We start from the raw sequence: 24,460 nt of genomic DNA on the forward strand, positions 1-24,460 counted from the left end.
AACAGAAAAATAGGAGTTTCTGAGGGACCATGTTGTCACCAAAAGGTGGTAATTTAAAGTAATGTCTTTAAAAATTATACTTTGAAGTATTCATATATAATTTAGTACTAGAGAGCTGTGTATCTTCTCATATTTCTATCTAATATTTAGGTTTGCTTTCTTCCATAATTACCCTGTTCATATTTCTCACGAATTTTCACATTACACTGAATTATAATTAGATACATATACTGGATATATACTAATCTTTGACATCTATGTGTTGGAAATAAATCTGCCTGACCAAATTTCCAGTACTATTCAGTCTTTGCTCTTTTATAATGATAATTTTAAATAGAATTTTTAATTTTTATGATTTGTGATTTTAAGTCATCTAAATTTTTTTCTATATAGCTAAATCATACATACTCAGCAATGTTTTATTCTCAAAACTGAAATCTCAATTTCTGACACATTGGGAAGCCACTTCTGTAAAATACAAAGTAGGGAATCAATATTATTTTTTCAATATGTAAGCATTTAGATACACAGGTATTGCTCCCTTTTTCACTGATGTACATATTAATGTTTTCACACCTCAAGTGTCCATAGACTAAAGGGTCTGTTTGTGACTTCCTTTTCTCAGTTCCATTGTCCTGTTAGTCTACCAAAGCCACCTCCACACTTTTCTTATTATTAATTTCTTCATAATAACGTCTGATGTTTCATAGGACAAGTCCTGCTCCCACCATGTTTTCCTAGGAAATTTCATGTAAAATGCCAAGTTGAACAAAAAATTTTCTCAAGTATCTGATTAGAATTGCTTAGAACCTATAGATTAATTTATGGGTGATATGTGATATTTATAGTATTGAGATCTTATCCAGAAAAACAGTCTGATTTTTGGACTTCTTCAAGCCTTTAATATTTTCTTTTCCTTAATAAGGCTCATGATGCAGTCATGAGTATCACAGAATTTGGCTCTCATAACAAAATAAACTTTCAAAAAGAATGAACTTCATTAATATTTGTATTTTTTTGAAACAAATCATGAGGCAAAAATGTCAGATATTATTTAGGAGTCATTGATTTCTGGTTATAAAGGATAAAAGTTGTGTTACTGGGGTACAGATCATAAGAACATCTTTGTTGACACATCATGAGAGGTTTAACAATAGACCGAACAAAAGTATTCCTAAATCACCTCAGTAGATATATTGGCAAAAAGTAAAAAGAGGCATGGAGAGATAAGTACAGAAAGTGACCATGCACGTTTAAAACTACTAAAGAATTTTGACAATGCTGAGACCATTTTATTGCTTTTAAAACATTGGGGTCAAAAACATATTAATAATTTAAAAAGAAACGATCCATTTCCATAGATACATTAAAAACATTTTTACAGAAGACTGTATGTGACCATGAGCCCATGTTAGTCACAGTGGAGTTGGTGGGTAGGGAAAGGGGTAAAATGGGAAAATGGGCATAAATTAGAGCAAGATCATATACAACTATCTGGGCAGGCTAAGGTTTTCAGATATGACAATTTATATTTGGGTAAATGGTATTTTCACTAAAATATAGAGAACGTTTTTAAAAAGCATAAGTGAATAAAAGCCAGCATATTTTATGTGCCTTAACTGATATATTTAGGAAACATCAATCACTTCCTGAGAGCTCAGCTGATGCTCAAATAGCCATTTCTCTAAAATACACAGGCAATTATCTGTGCTGAGCACCAAGGTTCAGCCTGTAAATTCAAGTCCATTATGTCACAGAAATACGCTCTGAGCCCACTGTGGAACCCAATGTTATACCATTTTCACATCCACATTAAGAGAATCACAGGGTCGTCCCTTTTCTGCTCTTGTCTCTTTGCCACTTTACACATGCTGTTTAATCTTTAGCAAATGGGACACAGTAATGGCACTGAAGTGACTGAATTCATTCTGCTGGGATTTGCGGGTCAACACGAGTTTTGGCACATCCTCTTCATGGTATTTCTGGTGACCTATGCAGCCACCTTACTAGGCAATGTGGGGATGATCCTCCTCATCAAGAGCCACTCCTCCCTTCACACCCCTATGTACTTTTTCCTCCAACACTTGGCTTTTGTGGACCTCTGCTATGCCTCTGCTATCACTCCCAAGATGCTGCAGAATTTCCTGTGCAACAAACAATCCATCTCCTTCACAGGATGTCTGGTGCAATTGCTGGTCTATGGTACTTTTGTAACCAGTGACTGCTACATCCTGGCTGCGATGGCAGTGGACCGATATGTGGCCATCTGTCACCCACTGCACTACCCAACTGTCATGTGTCGGAGACGCTGCATTCAGCTGCTGCTGGGTTCATACTTCATGGGTTTCCTGAATGCCTCTGTAAACACAGGTTTTACTTTCTCGTTGAACTTTTGCAAATCCAATGCAATTAATCACTTCTTCTGTGATGTACCTCCAATCCTTGCCCTGTCATGCTCCAGTATCCACGTCAACATCATGGTACTGACTGTCTTTGTGGGTTTAACTTGACATTCACTGTGCTGGTCATCATCTTTTCCTACTCATGCATCCTGGCTGCCATCCTGAGGATATCTTCTGCTGCAGGCAGGAAGAAAGCCTTCTCCACATGTGCCTCCCACCTAACAGCAGTCACTAGTTTCTATGGGACTCTCTTGTATATGTATGTACACCATGGGACCAATAGATCTCAAGAGCAAGAAAAAGTGACATCTGTGTTTTATGGTATCATAATTCCCATGTCAAACTCCCTCATCTATAGCCTGAGAAACCAGGATGTGATAAAAGCCCTAAAACACATAGGAAATAAGAGCTTCATTGACTTTATTCCACTTTTCCTCTAGGAAAACACATCTCCTCTTAGAGTAAAGGGGGATAAAGAGAGTTGGGAAAGGAGAAGAAATGTGGAATAAATTTGACAAAATTAGGCTATATACCTGTATAAATATACCCAGGTGAATTCCACCTTTATGTGTATCTATAATACACTGATTACCAATAAGTAATTAACCAATAGAGTAAGATGAAGGGGAATAAGAGGATAGAAGGGAAGGGGGAAGCACTGGGGACTGAAATGGAGCAAATTCACTTCCATGCCTATATGATTATGTCAAAATAAACCCAACCATCATGTATAATACACTAAGAGAAACATAAGAAAAAGAAGTATATCCCTTCTTTAAAATGAAAAATAACTCCTGGTATTTATCTCTAGCTATCTAGGTTTTTATTTGAAACAAAAATGTTAAAGGCTGTTTCTTTGGATAATAGGTACAGAAAACAAGACTGGGAGCAGACAGGGAAACAGGGAAATCCTCACAGATATCAAGGCATTTGATATTCATGCTCTCCTGGTTTCTTAACAAAATAGGAAATTGACATCGGTGTCAGGAAGATCCGGTGCATATTGGCTGTATGATTGATAAGTGCAACTTGAATCTCTAACTGGCTTTCTCTAGCTTTGTGATGAAAGCTGTACTTCTTAGGATAACAAAACTTAGTGCAGAGCAGATTCATTTACCCAAATCTTGATGCTTTATATCACCCAGTCTTCAAAAACAATGAGGAGAGAGTTCAAGCTTAAATCCAGAAGTCAAGTATGCACTCAGAACATGGTATTCTCAACAGCTGGGGGCTAAGAAAAGAAGGATCAAGCACACACCCTCCTATAGTGTACAGGAAGTGTAAAGTAAAAGGCTGACAGCTCTCCTTGTAATTCTGTTCTGGTATTTCATTGGCCAGTTAAACCACAGGGAGGTGTCAGTGGGATCATGGATAAGAGACATTGTTGGTCACCTTTCCCAGTGTTTCCCAAAAGTTCACTGAGACCGTAACAATGGGGTTGTCAACCAATCATCACCCAAATGTACCCAGTGAACCCAAGTGGTTCCCATTCACAAAGCAATTATTCTTAAACATAACGGCTGTAAATGCCTTTGCTCAGAGAAGGCAAAGGCAGTGTCTTTTGTGTTGGAGTTATTTCATTCAGATATTGTTCTGCAGGTTTGCCTATATTGTCAGGAATGGTTGATCTCCTTCTTTTTAAAGACTGAATAATGTTCCATTGTGCATATATGTGTGTGGAGGGGTGCTTGTGCCCCATTTTCTCCGTGCACTTACCCCTTGGTGGACTTTACATTGTTTGATGTCCTGGCTATTGTGAGTAATACTGCAATAAACACAGGAGCGCAGATATCTCTTGAAGGAACTATTATAGTAGATTTTCTAATACTCAAGTATTCTGTGGTCCTATGGAAGAACTCCTGCTTTGAGTTGCTAGTTTTGAGACAATTTTCTTTTCACTGTGCTGCCATTATTTTTGTGTTGCTATGGTTATTTTGTGATTTTATATTAATGTCTGTGAGTGGCACTGGGCTAGTTTTTGAGCTTTGTTAGCTTGCTTCACGTAAATTACCGTGAAGCCTTCCTTCTTCAGCCGTGCCCTACATGGGGTCACCTTACGTCAGTGTTTTCTGGTCCATGATAACTTTCAGGCCCACAGATAGGTGCTGTAGCTCCTGAATTGTAATCAATTCCTTCTTTCCTTATGATGGCATAGTAGTTGCTATTTTGTATCTTCTGTATAACTTTTGGTGATCAGTACTTCCTGACAGAAAATCATCTTCCACCAGGCTCTCTAATTTGTTTCCGTACTGTGAAGCTAACTATCCTCTCGTTTCTGTATTTCCTGCTTCCCCAAGCATTATTTTTCTTTAAAAGATAGCAAACAATAAAATGAAAAGAAAAGAAAATCCCACATTTCGTTTTTGCTGCAAAGAATGAGGCCTTAGATTTGTGAGTTGTATCATTTAAAAATAGTGATTATAAGCTAAGTTTATGTAAAATAAAAAAAAAATTTCTTCTCAACTTACAATAATTTTATCATCTTTTGAAAGGTAGGCTTAATTATTTTATCCTATTTGTGCTTATTAATTCTAGTATTTGTAGAGTCATAAATTTTGTTTGACCACTGTAGCTTAAAATGTAGCTTCTAAAATGGTTTTGTAAATTCTTAGAGATATTTGCAAACTTTGTTCAACCAAAGGCTGGCTTACATGATTTTTAACTTTCAAAGTGGCAGAAACCTAGAGAAATTCCCTCTTCCCCTAATCCATACTCGGGCTCATTTAGCAAAGTTCATATTAAACTACAAATGCCCTCCCAAATGCCTCCTATGATAAGGCCTAATTTCTAAGCATGTGTTGCAGAAGTTAAAAAAAAACTGAACTTTTCAACTCTAGACATGGTTTATCCATGCTTTTTAAAACAAACTAAAGTCCCTAAATATGAACTTGATCAATTTCATTAATTATATCTAATTATTTTTCTATAAAATAAACTTTTTCTTAATGTGGTCTGTCATGGGCTGGAACAGGTTAATTTGCTATAACTATTGCCTTATTTTTTTGTCCTTTATTTAATGTATTTCTAGTTTATAAATGTTGAATATAACTAATTTGGAACAGAAATTGACTAAGAATATTTCCCACCTCTGAGCAGTCCAGTTCCTCTGAGCAAGGACATTGACAGCCATTATCTCTAAGAACAATTGTATTAGGAGAATATCAGGATGGGAAAACTTCCTGACGTTCCCTCCATGAGGATGGTCCAGCATGGAAAAGATCAAACTTGTACTTCATTTTTAGAGATTTACTTACATTTCAGAGTAAAATTAAGATTTCTCTCAACAGGGGGAAGGATGGACAGGATACCAGCATCATCATATGAGACCGGACTTCACTGATTTGGGGACTTCTCTACTGTGATGCACCCTGCTTCATGGTTGGGAATCATTTGAATCCCCTTGGCACATTTGGGTGATGGTTGGTTGACCACCCACTGTTTCTATCTCAGTGAAGTTTCTGGAAACAATGGGAAGGTGGTGAAAAATGACCCCACTGACACCTCCCAGTGGTTTAACTAACCAGAGAAAATACCAAAACACAATTGCAACAAGGGTTCTCAGCCTGTTAATTTACATTTCCTGTAAATAGGATGAGTGTGTGCTTAATCCTTTCGTTTTTCCTCCGGCTGTTGAGAATACCATGTTCTGAGAGCATACTTGACTTCCAGATTTAATCCTGGATTCTTGTATCTGTTCTCAATTTTGGAGTTTGGGCAATGAGTCTCGTCTGCATTGGATTTTGTTTTCCTAAGACATACACCGATAGTGGAAGAGAGTTGAAGATTCAAGGTACATTTTAACATTGATAATGCTGACATATACCAGATTTTCCTGAATTCAGTGTCAGATTCCTAATTTGTTAAGAAAAAAGGACAGGAGAGGGTGGATTTCATTCCTTTTTCCTCCATATGTGTGATGATCCACCCTATTGTCCTCTTGGTCCGACTCTTCTGTAGGTACATATTATCTGAAGAAATGCCCTCTAAATTTGACTTCATAATAATAAGATAGATATTGAGAGAAAAACAAGAGCTATTTTTATTCTGAAGACAAGATCAAAAGAGAAGAAAAGGCAAGTACTTTGTAAAGACCAAACAGGTTTTTCCCTAGGTGAATCTTCATAGTGCAACAGAAGCAGCATTTAAATAGCATTGATTATGTTATCTTTAATTAATTTAATGCCAGATATATCAAGAGGCTCATCAAAGTGTACAAAGGCAATAGCAAAAACTTATCACTTATTTTCAGATGGCTGTTTTCTAGGAAACATATTATTAGAAATTCAATTATGTAATCAACTGATTTTTGGCATCTTTTAGGTGTTGTTGATAGTTAAGGAATAGATTTTTATTCAGAAACATTTGCCTCATCACTTGATTGAATAGTAAGAGCCCTTTGGCCTTCTTGTTAGATCCTGCAGACATAGAAATCATGTTTCAAGCTAGAAGCTCTTATTTCCTACGTGTTTTAGGGCTTTTATCACATCCTGGTTTCTCAGGCTGTAGATGAGAGGGTTTGACATGGGAATTATGATACCATAAAACACAGATGCCACTTTTTCCTGTTCTTGAGATCTATTGGTCCCATGGTGTACATACATATACAAGAGAGTCCCATAGAAAATGGTGACTGCTGTCAGGTGGGAGGCACATGTGGAGAAGGCTTTCTTCCTGCCTGCAGCAGAAGATATCCTCAGGATGGCAGCCAGGATGCATGAGTAGGAAAAGATGACGACCAGCACAGTGAATGTCAAGTTAAACCCCACAAAGACAGTCAGTACCATGATGTTGACGTGGATACTGGAGCATGACAGGGCAAGGATTGGAGGTACATCACAGAAGAAGTGATTAATTGCATTGGATTTGCAAAAGTTCAACGAGAAAGTAAAACCTGTGTTTACAGAGGCATTCAGGAAACCCATGAAGTATGAACCCAGCAGCAGCTGAATGCAGCGTCTCCGACACATGACAGTTGGGTAGTGCAGTGGGTTACAGATGGCCACATATCGGTCCACTGCCATCGCAGCCAGGATGTAGCAGTCACTGGTTACAAAAGTACCATAGACCAGCAATTGCACCAGACATCCTGTGAAGGAGATGGATTGTTTGTTGCACAGGAAATTCTGCAGCATCTTGGGAGTGATAGCAGAGGCATAGCAGAGGTCCACAAAAGCCAAGTGTTGGAGGAAAAAGTACATAGGGGTGTGAAGGGAGGAGTGGCTCTTGATGAGGAGGATCATCCCCACATTGCCTAGTAAGGTGGCTGCATAGGTCACCAGAAATACCATGAAGAGGATGTGCCAAAACTCGTGTTGACCCGCAAATCCCAGCAGAATGAATTCAGTCACTTCAGTGCCATTATTGTGTCCCATGGTTGCTAAAGATTAAACAGCATGTGTAAAGTGGCAAAGAGACAAGAGCAGAAAAGGGACAACCCTGTGATTCTCTTAATGTGGATGTGAAAATGGTATAACATTGGGTTCCACAGTGGGCTCAGAGCGTATTTCTGTGACATAATGGACTTGAATTTACAGGCTGAAACTTGGTGCTCAGCACAGATAATTGCCTGTGTATTTTAGTGAAATGGCTATTTGAGCATCAGCTGAGCTCTCAGGAAGTGATTGATGTTTCCTAAATATATCAGTTAAGGCACATAAAATATGCTGGCTTTTATTCACTTACGCTTTTTAAAAACGTTCTCTATATTTTAGTGAAAATACCATTTACCCAAATATAAATTGTCATATCTGAAAACCTTAGCCTGCCCAGATAGTTGTATATGATCTTGCTCTAATTTATGCCCATTTTCCCATTTTACCCCTTTCCCTACCCACCAACTCCACTGTGACTAACATGGGCTCATGGTCACATACAGTTTTCTGTAAAAATGTTTTTAATGTATCTATGGAAATGGATTGTTTCTTTTTAAATTATTAATGTGTTTTCGACCCCAACGTCAGCATTGTCAAAATTCTTTAGTAGTGTTAAACGTGCACGGTCACTTTCTGCACTTATCTCACCATGGCCAGGTAATGGAGTCCCCGGTGCAATGATGGTCCACAGACCGCCCCTGGACAGGTGTGCTCTGTGTTGTCCATTGTCTCCATTTACCTGTGTCCTCTGCTAGAGATGAAGAGCAGATCGCCTGCAACTAGTCTTATTGCAAATACCTCAGTGTGAACATTTCTCTGTGATGTATTCCTGGAAACACCACCATTGAGTCTGAGGGCCTGACACATACATTCACTCCGCCCAAGTGTGGCCACTTCACCTTCTGGTGGAAGCCCCTGTGCACACTGTAGCTACCTGCACACGGGCCCCACATACTCACTCTCTTGTGGTCACTGGTGTCACACAGTGCCTTATTTTCATTTTCTTTCCTTAACTACAAAATAATCTGATCATTGTCCAATAGTCAAAGATTTTTGTGTTCTACTTCTCACTAAATGTTGGGTGTTCTACTTTCTCATTAAAATTTTTATTTTTGCCAATATTTCTACTGAGTTGATATGCAGATACTTTTATCTAGCCTTCTTTTGAATCTCTCATCTGCTCTTTCTCACATTCTGTCTAAATTAACATTTTCTATGTTGTCCTTTATGAGCCAGAAATCATTAAATCCTAAATTTTTTTAAAAAATTCCTAAAAAAATTAGGAAAACAGCAATGTTACATAATAATTCTCATTTTTGAATCATGGTTTGTTTCTAAAGAAGAACTACAATGAGGTCCATTCGTGTTTCTAAGTCATTTTACTGAGAGTCAAATCCTGTGATACAAGTTATTTTCCCTTTTATATTTGGTTGCTGGTACATGGTGTCTGTGAATCATGATATTTTGTACCATAAATATAAGTTGACACTTGTTCTTTTATGTTCTTTCATTCTTTATTTTTTAAATCCTCTTAAGAGTGATAATGTGTGTGTGCAAGCTTGCATGTATGCATGTGTCAGATATATATAAAAATTTAAGTATTAAATTTGCTCTTTAAAAATAACACACAAAACACTCAATTCATCTGTTGTAAGCAATTTTTACCAAACATTTATGGATTACCTCCCATATTGCATAATATTCTCTCAAAAATTGTCAGAACATTTTCTGAGTCATTTCATGATGTTAATATAGCCTCAACACAAAAGTAATATAAGAGGAAAAGGAAAATTAAAACCCATTCATTTGTGAATGGAAATGTAAACAACTTTGAAAAAAAAAACAAAAAAAAACCTCACCAAATCCAGTCATGTAGTAAATAAGTGATTGCTGGGGACAAAGGACTCTTCAGTATTTATTCTCTTCCCTTCTCAGGTTTTTTAATCCAATTGAGAAATAAAAGAAAGTGCATATAGAGAGACTATACTATTATCTTTAGGCAGCTGGGTTAAACTTCAGGTTTATTAAGCAAATTACTTGCTCCCAATCAACATAGTAGACTTACCAACTCAGTCTTGGCAAAAATGATTTGTCTTTTCTCTGAAGCATTGCAGGGGAGCACCTCAGGGTGCAGGGTCATGGGCTTTAGTAAGCCAGATGCTCCAAGCGGGTAAAGGCAAAGCAGAGCATGCCAGGATGTTCTTCTCTGATTCACCAATCAAACATGCCATTTCACCTTTCTAGAAACAGAACCCATAAGATGGAGAGGAGGAGGACTTGATTTCACAAATTGAAGTCCTCTTACAGGAAACAAACATCAGAAGCAAGGAAAATGCACTTTCCATCAGCAATCAAGATCAAGTGACATTGATCCCAGGATGGAAGAATTTTTAACATTGAAAATCTCATTGACCTAATTTGCCAGGCCACCACATTAATGTGGGAAAGCCATATGATCCTCTCAGCAGATACCAAAAATTATGATAAAATTAAACACTTTCATGATAGCAAAATAGAGTTAGAGGGGAGCTGTGTTGCCTTGATATGTGTGATCTACCACACTGCTGTACCAAACACCCTCATTGCTAATCAGTCCTGTGAAGCACTGGCCATAAATGAAGGATAGAACCAGATGCCTACTATAACGAACCTACTCAATGTTTTTCTTGAGTCTTTAACCAGGACAAGAAAAGACACACAAAATAATTGAAAGCCACTACAGTTATAGGAAGAACTATGACTATTATTAGTTGGAGATGATGAAATTTTCTGCATGAAAAACTGTAAAGAACTGCCAGATCAATTTGTAGACCAGAAAGTCACATGATATTGAGCTAATATGCAAAACGCTATTACAATTTCTAGAAAAAAGGGGGAAAACTATTTCAAAAAATACATGTGATGACAATAAATATAATTTATGTAAGTGTAAATCCAAAAGAGTGTGTCATGATACTTATTAAGGAAATAAAACTTTGTCTAACAGTTTGAAGAAGACCAAGACATAGACCATTTTCATGGATAAGAACTCAGTACTACAAACACCACATTTCCCCCAAACTGATCTATAGATTCTAGGAATTCTAGTCAAATACTTGAGAAATTTTTGTGTTCATCCTAATATTTTTATGTGGAATTTTAAAGGAAAATAAGGTGGAACAGAATTTGCCCTACCAGATATCAGAAGTTATTATAAAGAAATTTATAAGAACTCTGTGGAGCTGGCTTTAGGGTAGACTAATAGGCCAGTGAAACTGAGGAAAGAAAGTCATAAACAGACTGATTTGTCTGTGGAAACCTGATGTATAAAAACATGAACATGTACATCAATGAAAACAGTGCAATATTCTTTGGTGCTTATCTGTATATATAAAAAATTAGACTCCTTCTTTATGTTTCACCAAAATTGTTTCCAAGTGGGTTACAGATTTTAAAATTATAGTTTTGAGAGTAAAATATTGCTGAATATGTATGACTTAGCTTATGTAGAAAAAAATATTGACACAAGACATAAACGTACAAATGATAAAACTTGAAAACTCATCTCTATTTAAAGCCAATATTATAAAACAGAAAGGAATTGATGTTCACTGGAAATTTAATCTGGCAAACTTGTTTGCAACTCATCCATGTCAAAGATTAGTATTTAGTATTTATAAATAGTTTCTATAAATAAATCTAATTGGAAAATTCAAAAAAGACATGAATTAGAGAATTATAAACAGGCATGATGGTAACTGTAAAGTCAGCATTTCCAGAGGATGAGGCAGGAAGATCACAAGTTCAAAGCCAGCATCAGCAAAAGCAAGGCCCTAAGCAACTCAGTGAGACTTTGCCTCTAAATAAAATACAAAATAGGGCTGGGGATGTGGCTCAGTGGTCAAGTGCCCCTGAGTTCAATCCTCTGTACCCCTACCCCTGCGAAAAAAAAAAGATTTATAGAAGAAAACCTAAATGTACAATAGAGATATGAAAAGATGCCATGCAAGTAGTCGGAACCTGTAAACCCAGCAACCCAGGAGGCTTAGCTAGAAGGGTTTCAAGTTGGAAGATAGTCTGGTCAAATTAGGGAGGCCCTGTCTCAAAACTTGAAAAATAAATAAATAAAAAGTTCTGGGGATATCATCCAGTGCTACAGCCCCTTGGGCTCAATCCTCTTCCCCCAAAAAAAGTAAATGAAGGAAATGTGAAGAGACCCCCCAGCTCACTAGTAATCAGAAAACTGCATAAGAATACTGAATTGAATTATAATTTCATACTCATGGATTTAAATTACCAAGTTTTGGACACAATGTGATCCCACAGTAAATCATATTTGTCTGTTCAGAAAGTAAATGAGTACAGTAATGTTGAAGACAATTTAGAAATACTAGTAAAATTGAACATGCTTCTCTATGGCTCAGAGTTTCCAGGATAGATACATGTTCTAGAAAGATTAATGATCACATAAATACGGTAATACACAAATACATGTGTGTATTTATAAATATACATATATACAAATATGTACATACACTTAAGAATGTTCTTGGCAGCATTGTCTGTCATAGAAACAATAGTCATCTTTACTACATACCTAGTGAAAATTCAGGAGACGGTGCCATGACATCTACATGGATGAATCTCTCTTATGGAACCCTGAGTAATGAAGACAAGAGGCAGAAGTCAGCCTCGCTCAGAGGTCAGTAAGGCCAAGAAGAGCTGTGCTGGCTCCACATATGGAGTGATTGGGGGTAGAGGTGGATGTGCCTCTAGTGATGGGAATAGAGCCAGCTAAGCCTGTCACTGATGTGGGCTTATCTGGTGCTCTGAGTATCTGGAGAAATAACAGAGTGGAATAATTCTGTAACAATGAAATAATCTGATCATTCTGAATTCAAATAGAAGGATATGCCACTGCCAGGGGCATTTTTCAAGAGTTAAAGAAAAGAGAGGCACACACACAGAGATTGGTCTCTTATGGAAGGTTTTACTCAATGTGAAATTCTTTGGTCCATCTTGATGAGGGTATTTGATAATCAAAGGAATGCTATGGAAAGGATAGTCAATCACTTGAGTGTTTTTTAACAGTTTACCCTCTTTTGCATCACAGTGCTTCTGAAGCGTCTTTTAAGTTGTGCATTGGAAATAAACAGACTGACCTAGGTTGGAATTCTGGTTCCACCACCTCAGAGACCAAGAATTCATCTGTCTTCAGCCTCAGTTCTTCCTCTGTAAAATGAGGAATATGGAACTAGTTAGAAGACAATGATGTTCGTTGTAACCTTGTTACATTGACCTCAGCTTCTCATTAGTTGGTCTCAAAATCCCATGCAAAGGACAGGGAGTGCATCTCCTGGTCTTCCTTTCATTCAATCATTCGTTCATTCACATCCCTCCTAGGCAACTCTCAGCCCAATGCAGTTTACTCACTCTGCTCCCATCCTATCACCAGGGATGAAGTGACTCCCGTAACATGGGCTCTGACCCTTGGCTCCACCATTAACTGCACCCACCACAGTGATGCACAGCAGATGTTGAAAGTGAAATTTGCCTTTTCTTTACATCACTGTTGCCTCCAGATTCTGTTTCTGCAGCTGGCACAGCTGATTGCCCACCGAGGTCTCTCTGAGGGATTCCCCACCAGGGAGGAGACAGCTGGGGCCTCAGGGATCAGGGCTCACTCTCTTGAGGATATGAGGTTCCAGGCGTTGAGATGGAATTGGATAAACAATGTTCACTGTTATTTTTACTGACTAAAATGTAAGCTTTCTCTCTAGAGAGAACAACTTTTTCTATGTGTTTTTCTCATTGGGGTTTCTTTTTCTTCTTTTCTTCCTTTTTTTTTTCCCACTCATTCCTGCATTTGCTCACTCTTCTTGCTGCTGTTCTCTGTTTCCCAAGATGACCACCTTCAAAAAAAAGTTCAGTGGACTGCACAGTAGGAGAGAACAGTTCCCATGGAACTGATATTAGTTCAGACACATCCCAAAGTTTTGGAGTCCCCATGGCCACATTTCTTTTAGACCTACAGGCTACAAATTTGGGGGCTTCCACAATCCCCCTCAGATTTGATAATTCACTAGAATATCTCATAAAACTCTGGCATTATAGACAGAATGTTGAAATCCTACCCACCAAGGTGATGATATTAAAAGGTTTGAGAGGCAGTCATAGTTTGAAGAGGTCAGAACGTTGGAGCTAATGAATGGAATCTGTGCCCTTGTAAGTGTCACAGGACCCATTTCTTTCCCTCTCTGCTCCCTGCTCTATGGAGATACCATGAGAATTTGGCAGAGTGCATCCCAAAACAGGGCCCTCCCCAGAACCTGGTCAAGCAGCTACCCTAACCTCAGAATTCCAGCCTCCAGACTTGTGGGAAATAAATGTCCATTATTTATGAGCCACACAGACTATTTGTTATTTGTTATAGAAGCTGAAACTGACTAAGGCAGATACTGGGACTGAAGGTTAGGTACTGCTGTTCTGAATATCGAAAATTGAAGCAGCTTTGCATATGATAATGGTAGAGGCCTGAGGAATCTTGGGCTATAGGGTGGAAGAAGCATTGATTTCTGTGATCAGAATTTTATTGTGATTTTTATTTGTGCACATTAATTACTACAGAATAATGGATTTCATTGTGGCATATCCACACATACACAAAAACAATTTGGCCAGTTTCATTCTGGAATACAAACCCATGTTCCCTCCTCCTGGTCCCCTTCCTCTACCTTCATGTTCTATTTCTACTTTGATGGTGTCCCTTGTCTTCCTGTTTTGTTTTGTTTTGCCCCTCTAGCTTCCACCTTAGAAAGAAGATATATGATGCTTTTTTTCCTACGTGTCTGACTCATTTTGTTCAACATTGTGATAACCAGTTCCATCTGTTTTCCTGCAAATGACATAATTTCATTCTTTTTTATGGTTGAGTAAAACACCATTGTGTGTGTGTATGTATGTGTGTGTGTGTGTATATATATATATATATATATATATATATATATATATACACCACATTTTCCTTTTGCAATCTGTAAATTGCTTATTGTGAAGTTTGTCATGATAAACATGGGTGTGCATTTATATATACCAAGGAGTGGTATTGCTGGATCATAACAGCAGTTCTGTTTTTAGTTTTTTGAGGGATCCCCATGCTGATTTCCACATTAGCTATGCTAATTTGCATTCCCAACAACAATGTCTAAGGGTTCTTTTTTCCTCCCATTCTCACCAGCATTTGTTGCTGTTTGTTCTCTTGATAATTTCCATTCTGACTGGGCTGAGCTGAGATGGAATTTTAATGTATTTTTAATTTGCATTTCCCTGGTGACTAACGATGTTGAACATTTTTTTCATATAATTATTACCTATTTGTACTTCTTCTTTAAAGAAGAGTCTGTTTAGTTCATTTCCCATATATTGCATGCTTGTTTGGGGGTTTTTTGTTGTTTTTTGTTTTTGTTTTTGTTTGTTTGTATTTGCATTTGGTTTTGGTGTTAGGTTTTTTAGTGCTTTATACATTCAGGATATTCATTCCTTGTTGGAAGAGTACCTGTCAGAGATTTTCCCCATTCTGTAGGCTGTCTATTCACTTTGTTAATTATTGCCTTTACTGTGCAGAAGCTTTTTAATTTGATATCATCTATTTGTCAATTCTTGCTATCATTTTCTGAGCTACTGGAGTCTATTCAGGAAGAAATTTTTTTGTGTGCATATAATCTGGAAGTGTTCTCCCTGTTTTCTTCTGGCAGTTTCAAAATTTCTGGTCTTATACATAGGTCTTTGATATTCATTTGGAATTCACTTTTTTACAGGGAGAGAGAGATCTAATTTAATTCTTCTACCTATGGATAGCCAATTTTCCCAGCACCATTTGTCTTTTCTCCAACACGTGCTTTTACTACCTTTCTCCATAACTAGATGACAGTAGCTGTAGTTGTGCAGGCTTCTTTCTGTATCCTCGATTCTATTTCTTGGTCTACATGTTTGTGTTTCTGACAGAACTATGCTCCTTTTTAAACTATGTCTCTGTAGCATATTTTGAAATCAGATATTGTGACTCCTCCAACATTGAGCCTTTTTAAAAATCATGAATAGGTGTTGAATTTTTTTTCCTAAACTTGCCTGATCCAGATTTTCTTTTACTGAACCAAGCTTTCAACACGATGGTAATGCACACCTGGTGATGTACATAATTGTGTGTGTATTCTGAATTGCTGATATTTTAGGAAGGAATCTTGCTTCTATGTTGATAAAAGATACAGGACAGTAGTTTTTTATACTGTCTTTATCTGGTATTGTTATCAGAGTGTTACCAGCTCACAGGGAGGACCACCCAGGGGGTCCCAGGTCCAGGTTCTTGGTGTCTTGAACAAAGAATTGAGCAAGATGCCAGAGGTTGGCAAGCAAGGCAAAGGTTTATTAAAATGAAAGAAAACACCCAGGACAGCAGAGTGGGCTGAGCTTCGAAGTAGCTTAAGGCCCTGTCTACACAGTGGAGCTCACTTTCACTGGTCTGTGTTAGTTCTCCCATTCTCTCCTGGGTGGATCTGGGGTTGGTGGCACTTTGATTGACAGCTGAATTTGACATAATTTCTTGTCTACTGTCCATGCATAAGTTTCTTCCCCACCACCGTCTAGGAAAATGCAGGGTTGGGGAGGGGGAACCAAGATACAAGGCTAATGATATGTTAACTAGCAACAAATTAACTTCAGGTCAGTCCCTTGGGCTCTTGCCCATACCCAGGATCAGGGACTTGTCCTTCAGAGTCTTGAATTCCTCTTGTGCTCATCTAGCTTCCTCCCTTTAACCACAAGATGGCCTAGTTTCCCTTCACAGGAAGGATTTCCAGAGAGTGTGTTGGGTGGGGCGGAGGGACCCTATATAGAGCCCAGAACCCCATGCCCTATCTCCTACCTGAGAGTAGCTCTCATATCAGATTAAGTTGGGAAGTGTTCTTTCCACATAGAGTTTAATTCTCCCTTAAGTTTTGATGAATTCCTTAGGGGATTTTGATGGGAACATTTTAAAACTATACATTCAATGTTCTTAACGATTGATTATTGATTTCATATTGAGTTAGTCATGTTTTTACTTTTCAGTGAGTTCATCCTTCTCTTTTGAGTTGTTCAAATCTATGTGTGTGGGTTGTTCATAGCATTCCTTTATTGGGTTTTTTTCTTTTTCTTTTTTTTTTTTTTTTGGTATTTGTGCTTTTTTTCTCTTTTTTCTTTATCAGATCTACTAGAACATCATCAATTTTAGTGATCTCCTCAACAAAACCACCTAATTTTTCATTGAATTTTTTTCCATGTGGTTTTTCTCTGCTCCATGTCATTTGTTCCTACTCTCAGCTTTATTTTTCTATTCCTCTGCTTGTGTTATGTTTATTTTGTTCTCTTCCTAGTTTCTTGGGCTGAAAGCTTTGACAATGGAGTTGAGATTTCTTCTCTTTTCTACCTTAAGCTTTCAGGATGTACTTTTCTCTCTCAGCACTATTTTAGCTATATCCCATAAATTTTGGTATATGGCAATCTTGCTTTCATTCAGTTCAATATTTCTCATTTCCCTGGAGATTTCCTCATTGACCCATGTTTTATTTAGAAATGAGTTATTTCTTTTTCCACTTTATAGAAATGTTTTAGTCAGCTTTTTCACTGACGTGACTAAAAGACTTGACAATAACAATTTCAGAGGAGAAAGAGTTTCAGAGGTCTCAGTCCATAGACAGCCAGCTTCATTCCTTGGGGCTCAAGGTGAGTCAGAACATCACGGCGAGGAAAGCACACAGAGGAAAGCAGCTCATGGGATGATCAAGAAGCAGAGAGAGCCTAAGCTCAGCTCGCCAAATATATACACCAAAGGCAATCTCCCAGTGACCCACCTCCTCCTCCAGCCACACTCTACCTGCCTTCAGTTACCACTCAGTTAATCCCAATTAGGGAATTAATTCACTGATTGAGTTAAGGGCTCTCATAACACAATCATTTCACCTCTGAATGTTCTTGCATTGTCTCACACGTGAGCTTCTGAGAGACGTCTAATATCTAAACCATAACAAGAGAAATCTCTTTTCTCTTCCTACTATTGGTCTCTGGCTCAATTTCATCATGTTCAGAGCACACATACTGTATGATTTCAAATATTTTAAATTAAATACAAAATTTTGATGTGGTCAGATGTGGTCTGTCTCAATAAAAAATTGATACATGCTTGAAAAATGTGTATTCTGCTCATGTTAGGTAGAATGTCCTACAAATGTTATGAAAATTCTATCAGTTGAGAGTGAGGTCTCTCTTTGCTGATCTTTGTCTAGAGGTTCTATCAAATTCCCTAATAATAATTGTGGATTATCTTTTCTACTCTTCACTCTTTTCAGTTTTTGCTCTCTTGTTTAGTGCCTGAACATTTAGAACTGCTAATTCTTATTGGTGGATCAATAAGTGTACCATAGTATAACATCTCTCTCTGTTCCTGCTAATTCTCTTTGCTATGAAGTCTGCTTTATCTGATATTTGACATAGCCACCCTTTCAATCTTTTGATCAATGTTTGTAGGGCTTTTCATTTCCTTCCTTTTACTTTTGACCTACATATATCATGGTATTTGAAGTGACTCTCTGTTCACAGCGTATAATAACACAGTGTTTCTCCATCCATTCTGCCAAACTTCTCCTCCGAATTGTCATCAGAGAAGCAATCTTGGAATATCAGAAAAGATGAGAGAGCATGGAAACATCCTCCTCTTGAATTTCCTAAATTAATCTGGAGTGTTGTTGAAAAATTCAGCACTCTCTGATATGGTTCTCAATGTACCTGGGGAAAATATTTAACATGATCATATTAAAAATTGGCCAGGTGCAGTGGTACTCCCACACCTGTAATCCCAGCAACTCAGGATGCTGAGAAAGAAGGATTTGTAAGTTTGAGCGATCAGATGAGACCCTCGGCAGTTTAGTGGGACTCTGTCTCAAAATTTAAAAATAATAAAGTGCTGGGGGTGTAGCTCAGTGGTGAAGTGCCCCTAGGTTGAATTCCCAGAACTAAATATAATAATAATAGTAATAATAATAATGGGAGTCAGGGATATAAAAGAAAGTAAGGTCTCTATGCCACTTAACAGTAAAATATGACAATAAATATGTAGCTGTACACATAGAGCTACCCGTGTAAACACTTGATAAATCATACCATAATTCTAAAGTATGTTCAAGCAGCCCACAGAAAAGCATGAAAAATAAAAGAAAAAACAAAAGGGAAAGAAACAAAGAGAAAACAAAAAAAAATCACATTCAAGTGTTGTAGTATCAAGGACAATATAAATTAAAAAATAAATGATCTTTGTTTTTAAAGCAATAGGAGTCATGAATTCCAAATTCAACAGTGAAAGTCAAAAAAAACAAAGTTTACAAAGATCTAAAAAGCAAGGTTCTCTCTCAACCCAAAACACATCTACAGATAATAATGATCAAAGAGTGAGTGTGTATCATTTCTCAAGTTTACCCACAAATAAATAAAGGGAATGAGAACAAAAGAGTTGGAGAGGGAGAGAGAGCTTGGTTATTAGAAGGGCCCACACCCTAACCATCATTCTAGGCCTTGCTTTCTCTTCTGACCATATGACATGGGCACCTTTCCTTAAAGGCATATATTTATCTCATTTGGGGGGCTGTGTGTTGATCCACAATGTTAACCTACTGTGATTTATTTAAACCTACTTCTTAAATCATTTTGGACAAACATTGTTACAGTCACATAATGAACTTCAAAGTGAGTTCCATAACTCCCATTTTACAGAGGAAGGAAGTAAGGCAGAGGGGGGTGACATCCGTAGCCTCTATTAACTGGAAAGACCGGAATTCAAACGCAGGGCTGCCTGTCTCCTTTCCACTGCACGTAGGGGAATATGATGAAAGTTCAGAAGCATGGAGACCAAGTGCATGCTATGCATATTTAAAATATTCTGGTAGTGGGCTACTTTCTTTGCAGCATTTGTTTTTGACTAGGAAATGCCTCCATCATGCAAAAACAAAATAGTTCACATTGAGTCAATTCATCCCAGTGTACACATTCTGTTGTGGGGTGATGGGCAGGGAGTTAGTCCTCAGGCTTGAAAAGGGTCTCCATAATGTGACATCACCTTCGTTGAAATCAAAATGATTACAGTAAAATGGATAAAGTAAATATCATCACCCAATCAAGACTGCAGTTTCCATAGACACCTGACCTACCCCAGCTTCTGAGAATTATTGTCCCTCTGGATGGATGGATTCTTCATCTGCTTTCCAACACATTTACCTGAGGAAGGAGCTCATTAGAACTTACTGTTCTCAGGCCTCCCTAAAAGTTGAATTTGAGACGAGAGTGTCCTGTTCCATCAGTTGAGTTATCCCACCGTGCTTGTCTCTGCAGATATTTGAAAGAACCAGAGAAGCTGATATCAACCACTGGCTTCGGTGCCAATCTTGTCCCTGAAGATGGAGCTCTGCTTAGGTATGAGTGAAGAAGCAGCAGTCTACTGATGAACTAGGGATGTGTCTTTCTACCCCTCTGCAATGGTTCCTTTATTACACAACATTTTCCATGAATAAAGATGTATAAAATTCTAGGGAGAAATTCAACCGCACTTTTAGCCATGGTACAATTCCAACTTAAGATAATACCTAATTTTAACTAACATACACATGCTTCAATAATGACCTTCTCACTTTCTACCATGAAAGTAAGTTTACTAAATATATAGAAGATAACATATAATAACATAAAATTGATTGATATCTTGTTTGGGGGGTGGCTTGTACATTTCAAAGATGGTCCTTCTTCCTTGTAGATTTGACTTCATCCAAGGGACTTTTTTCTCTTTCTTTTTTCTTCTTCAGGTATCAGAGAGGTAAGCTACTGACCTAAACGTTGTAACCAAAAGTTATAACCTATAACTTGCTTCTTAGAAGGCTCTCAATCGACCCTCATTCTTTTAACACTCCCTTCAACTCTCTCAGAGTATTCCTGTTGATATCAGCATTTGGAGGACTCTGTAGTATAAACCTAGTTGATTCTATGCTTTCTCTATTTCTGCCTCAGTATTTTATTTGCTGGGGTCTGATAAATGAGCAATCACTTGCCAAGCTACTTTCAGATAGAAATTTAAACTGTTGCTACGTCTGCATTCATTTATACCTTTTAATAAAAAAAATTCTTTGTATTGTGTCACTGAAATATTAATGATTTAAAGTAAGACTATATGTAGTTTTTTAAAAAATCCCTAAGTTTCAGTGACATAAAATGATAGAAATTCTCCATCACATAAAATCCAGAGGCAGAAGCATGTTGCTAACAGGGAGACTTTTGCAGGATGAATGTGTCTCCAAAGTTCTCATACTGGAACGGAATTGCCAACACCACAGGGTTGGAGGTGAGGCCTAATAACAGGTAATTGGGGCCTGATCTGCTTTCATGAGCAAATTCATGATGTTATTGTGGAAGATGCTTAGTTACAATAAGGGTGGTTTGTCACAAAAACCAGTTTGGCCCTCTCTTGCTCTCCTTCTTTCCTGCCCTCCACCTTCTACCATGGAATGGCACAGTAAGAAAGTCCTCACCTGGTGTAGCTCCTCCATCTCAAAATTCCCAGGCTCCAGACCATGAGGTCCCAAAACTTCCTCTTCTGTATAAATCACCTACTCCCTTGTGTTCTACTACAGGAACACAAAATGCTTTAAGACAGGGACTCTGCTTCACACACAGGAAATTAGCATAGAGTAAACCACCATGAGCCACACAGATACAGTCACCAGGCTTAACAGATGGAAATACAGGATGCACAGTTAAAACTGAGTTCTGGCTATGCAGTAATTGTTTTAATGGTACTAAAAATTATGTTGTTTATCTGAAATTCAAATTTTAACTTGGCATCTGGTATTGTATCTGGCCACCCTACCACAGGATTTGCATAGTGTCCTTGAATGTCAACATCCAGCTAATATGTGAGGAAGAAAGGGAGCACAAAGTCATTTGGTTTATTTGCATAGGAATGGGAGTGAAGAGATGATTCAGGCCTAAAGATAGCTTTTACCCATGTTCCTTTGGCCAGAATATTGTATCATTTGCACACACAAGCAAATTTGAATAAAAGTGTATGCAATTGTTCCAGAAAAAAAGATATATGTACAGACAGGTGTTAAGGATACCAAGTCAATTCCTGCCATACCAAGGTCCATTATCCCACAATAATCAGGGTGTTACCATAAAGACAATAACAGGGTGTTTAAGGGCACTCTACACCACATGAAAAATCAGGCATATGTGCATCAAAGCACCAAACTTAGAAAAAAAAAAACTTAGATAGAAAATGCAAAAATACTTATGAGTTAAAATAAGCTATCATTATGTATTAGTCAAATTGTTAGCACCTGTCTTTTCCTTAAGCTACACCATAATTGAAAAGAAAGAATTCCATGGAAAATTCAAACATCCTTTTCATATAGATATAAAATGAGAAGATTGCCTAGTTTGCAAGGAGAACTTTTCTGATGGGAGTTACAAAAAGACAATGGTTCAAGCACACAATCCCAGGCCATCAAACTAGAGGAACATGAAATCCATTGAGACACAGATTCCACTTCACACAAGCACATAGGAGCCCAGCATACAGTAAACAGCAATAAGCCACATGAGTACAGTCACCACACTTAACAGTTGAAAATACAAGATGCACATTTAAATTCAAGTTTCTGATTCATAATAAGTGTTTTATTTCAATATTTCCATGAAATATTTTAGTTATATTTCTACTAAAAATTGTTGTTTGTCTGAAAGGATAGATTTTTTTAAAAAAAGATGAAAGGTGTATTGTCCATGAACATAGCTCAGAAAATTTTTCTCACTCTAATTCTATTAATGTCAAGAGCTTGAACCAGAACTATGACTAAAATGATAAATGGCTGAGAAAAACTGTTGGCTGCTGAGAAGGTACAAAATCATATTTGTTTACTGTCTCATCCAAGTAGAGATGCCTGTTTAATATAGTTGAAAAGTACATTAATCTACGTTTCTTAGAATCCGACATAAAAAGTCAGCATTATACGCAGTGGTCTTCATTTTTAAATGAATAAATGGCTGAATTATACTGATTATGTGAAAAATATTGAAAGAATTATTTGGAAAGTACTAAATTCCCTCGTGAGTGTTTGTCAGAAAAGTCCAAATCAAAGTGATGTGAAATGTAAGAATCATTCACTGTAAAATGTCACAAAGATTTTCCTCTTTTCTTTTCCCTCTTTGCCTGGTTCTCTCTAGAGTTTTTAGCAGCCATGACATAAAGACATAGCACTGAAGTGACTGAATTCTACCTTCTGGGATTTGGTGTCCAACATGATGAGTTTCAGAGTGTCCTATTCATCATTTCTCATGATCTACGTGACATCCATGGTGGGGAATACTGGAATAACCCTTGCTCATTAGGACAGATTCCAGACTCCAAATATCCATGTACTTTTTTCTTGCAACATTTGGCTTTGGTGATGTCTGTTGCACAACTGCTATCGATCCCAGATCCCAAGATGCTGAAAAACTTCATCATAGAAAACAAGTCCTTATCATTAAGAGGATGGGTAATGCAATTAGTTCTTGCAAAGTGGGCAACCAGTGTCAGTTACCAGCCAAGGCAGTTGACCCTTAGATAACCATCTGTAAGCCACTTTTCTGTCCCATAATTCTGTCTTGAACAGTCCTCAGCCAATTCACAGTTAGATTCTCATTGGTTCAATAAATGCCTCTGTCCACACAGGACTTACTGTTTCAATGTCCTTCTATAAGTCCAACAGCATCAGTGATTTTCTGTAATGTCCCCCAAATCTCACTCTTCATGCTGCAACACTGATGTCAGTATCATGCTACTTGTTGTGTTTGTGGGATTTAACTTGATGTTTACTGTGTTGATGGTCATCTTCTACATTTATATCATGACCACCATCCCAAAGATGTCTTCTACATCTTCTACCACAGCCATAGCTTTTCCAAGCTTATTGGGAGAGAAGCAACTGCCTGTACCAACATCAAACACCGTTATCACAAATCAACCCACAGAATGAAATTTTAAAGAATGTTTCTGTCACTTTAAATGTGAAGACTGGACACAAGTGAGAAGATCCATTCCCTCAAATCCTCACTGTCTTGATGTTCTCAGTTTTGTAATATATAGTTTATGGAATAAATATGTGAATGGAGGTTGGTAGCTCAAGATGCAGGGAGGAAGACCTTCTCCACCTGTGCCTCCCACCTGACAGCGGTCACCATTTTCTATGGCACCCTTGCTTACATGTACTTACAGCCTCATTCTGAGAATGCCCAGGAGAATATGAAAGTGGCCTCTGCATTTTATGGCATTGTCATTCCCATGTTGAACCCCCTGATCTACAGCCTGAGAAACAGGAGGTGAAAGTGTTCAGTACATGAGAGCATCCAGTGGGGATGTTCTACCACAGTTTAACATTTCTAAGATAGGAAGACATGTTCACATCTTAAACCAATACATTTTCATTCAATAAAGCAGTCTTCAAATGTGGGAATCAGAGTAGGAACTAAAAAAAATGCCTCCCAGGAAGTACTGATACTGAACTAGTTTAAAGCCATATCAAGCATAGAGGAGGACGCACCCTCCAGAGGCATAGAGAGATGCCTAATTACACCGGAAATGCTGTAACATCT

The 24,460-nt window shown here is 37.7% G+C and overlaps 2 protein-coding genes across 2 annotated transcripts; one reads left to right on the forward strand and one right to left on the reverse strand.

Annotated features, from left to right (window-relative positions):
• Window positions 1–1,889: 1,889 nt before the first annotated feature.
• LOC308641884 (putative olfactory receptor 5AK3) lies at window positions 1,890–24,191 on the forward strand (the record flags this gene model as incomplete). Its single annotated transcript, XM_081280464.1, has 3 exons — window positions 1,890–2,480; window positions 23,647–23,752; window positions 24,001–24,191. The coding sequence occupies 3 exons, from the start codon at window positions 1,890–1,892 to the stop codon at window positions 24,189–24,191; spliced, it is 888 nt and encodes a 295-aa protein (XP_081136590.1).
• Window positions 6,845–7,774, reverse strand: LOC308639206 (olfactory receptor 5AK2-like; the record flags this gene model as incomplete). Its single annotated transcript, XM_081277361.1, has 1 exon — window positions 6,845–7,774. The coding sequence occupies one exon, from the start codon at window positions 7,772–7,774 to the stop codon at window positions 6,845–6,847; it is 930 nt and encodes a 309-aa protein (XP_081133487.1).
• Window positions 24,192–24,460: the final 269 nt, after the last annotated feature.

This window comes from Spermophilus citellus (genome assembly GCF_964194105.1).
Source record: "Spermophilus citellus genome assembly, chromosome: 2".
NCBI lineage: Eukaryota > Metazoa > Chordata > Mammalia > Rodentia > Sciuridae > Spermophilus > Spermophilus citellus.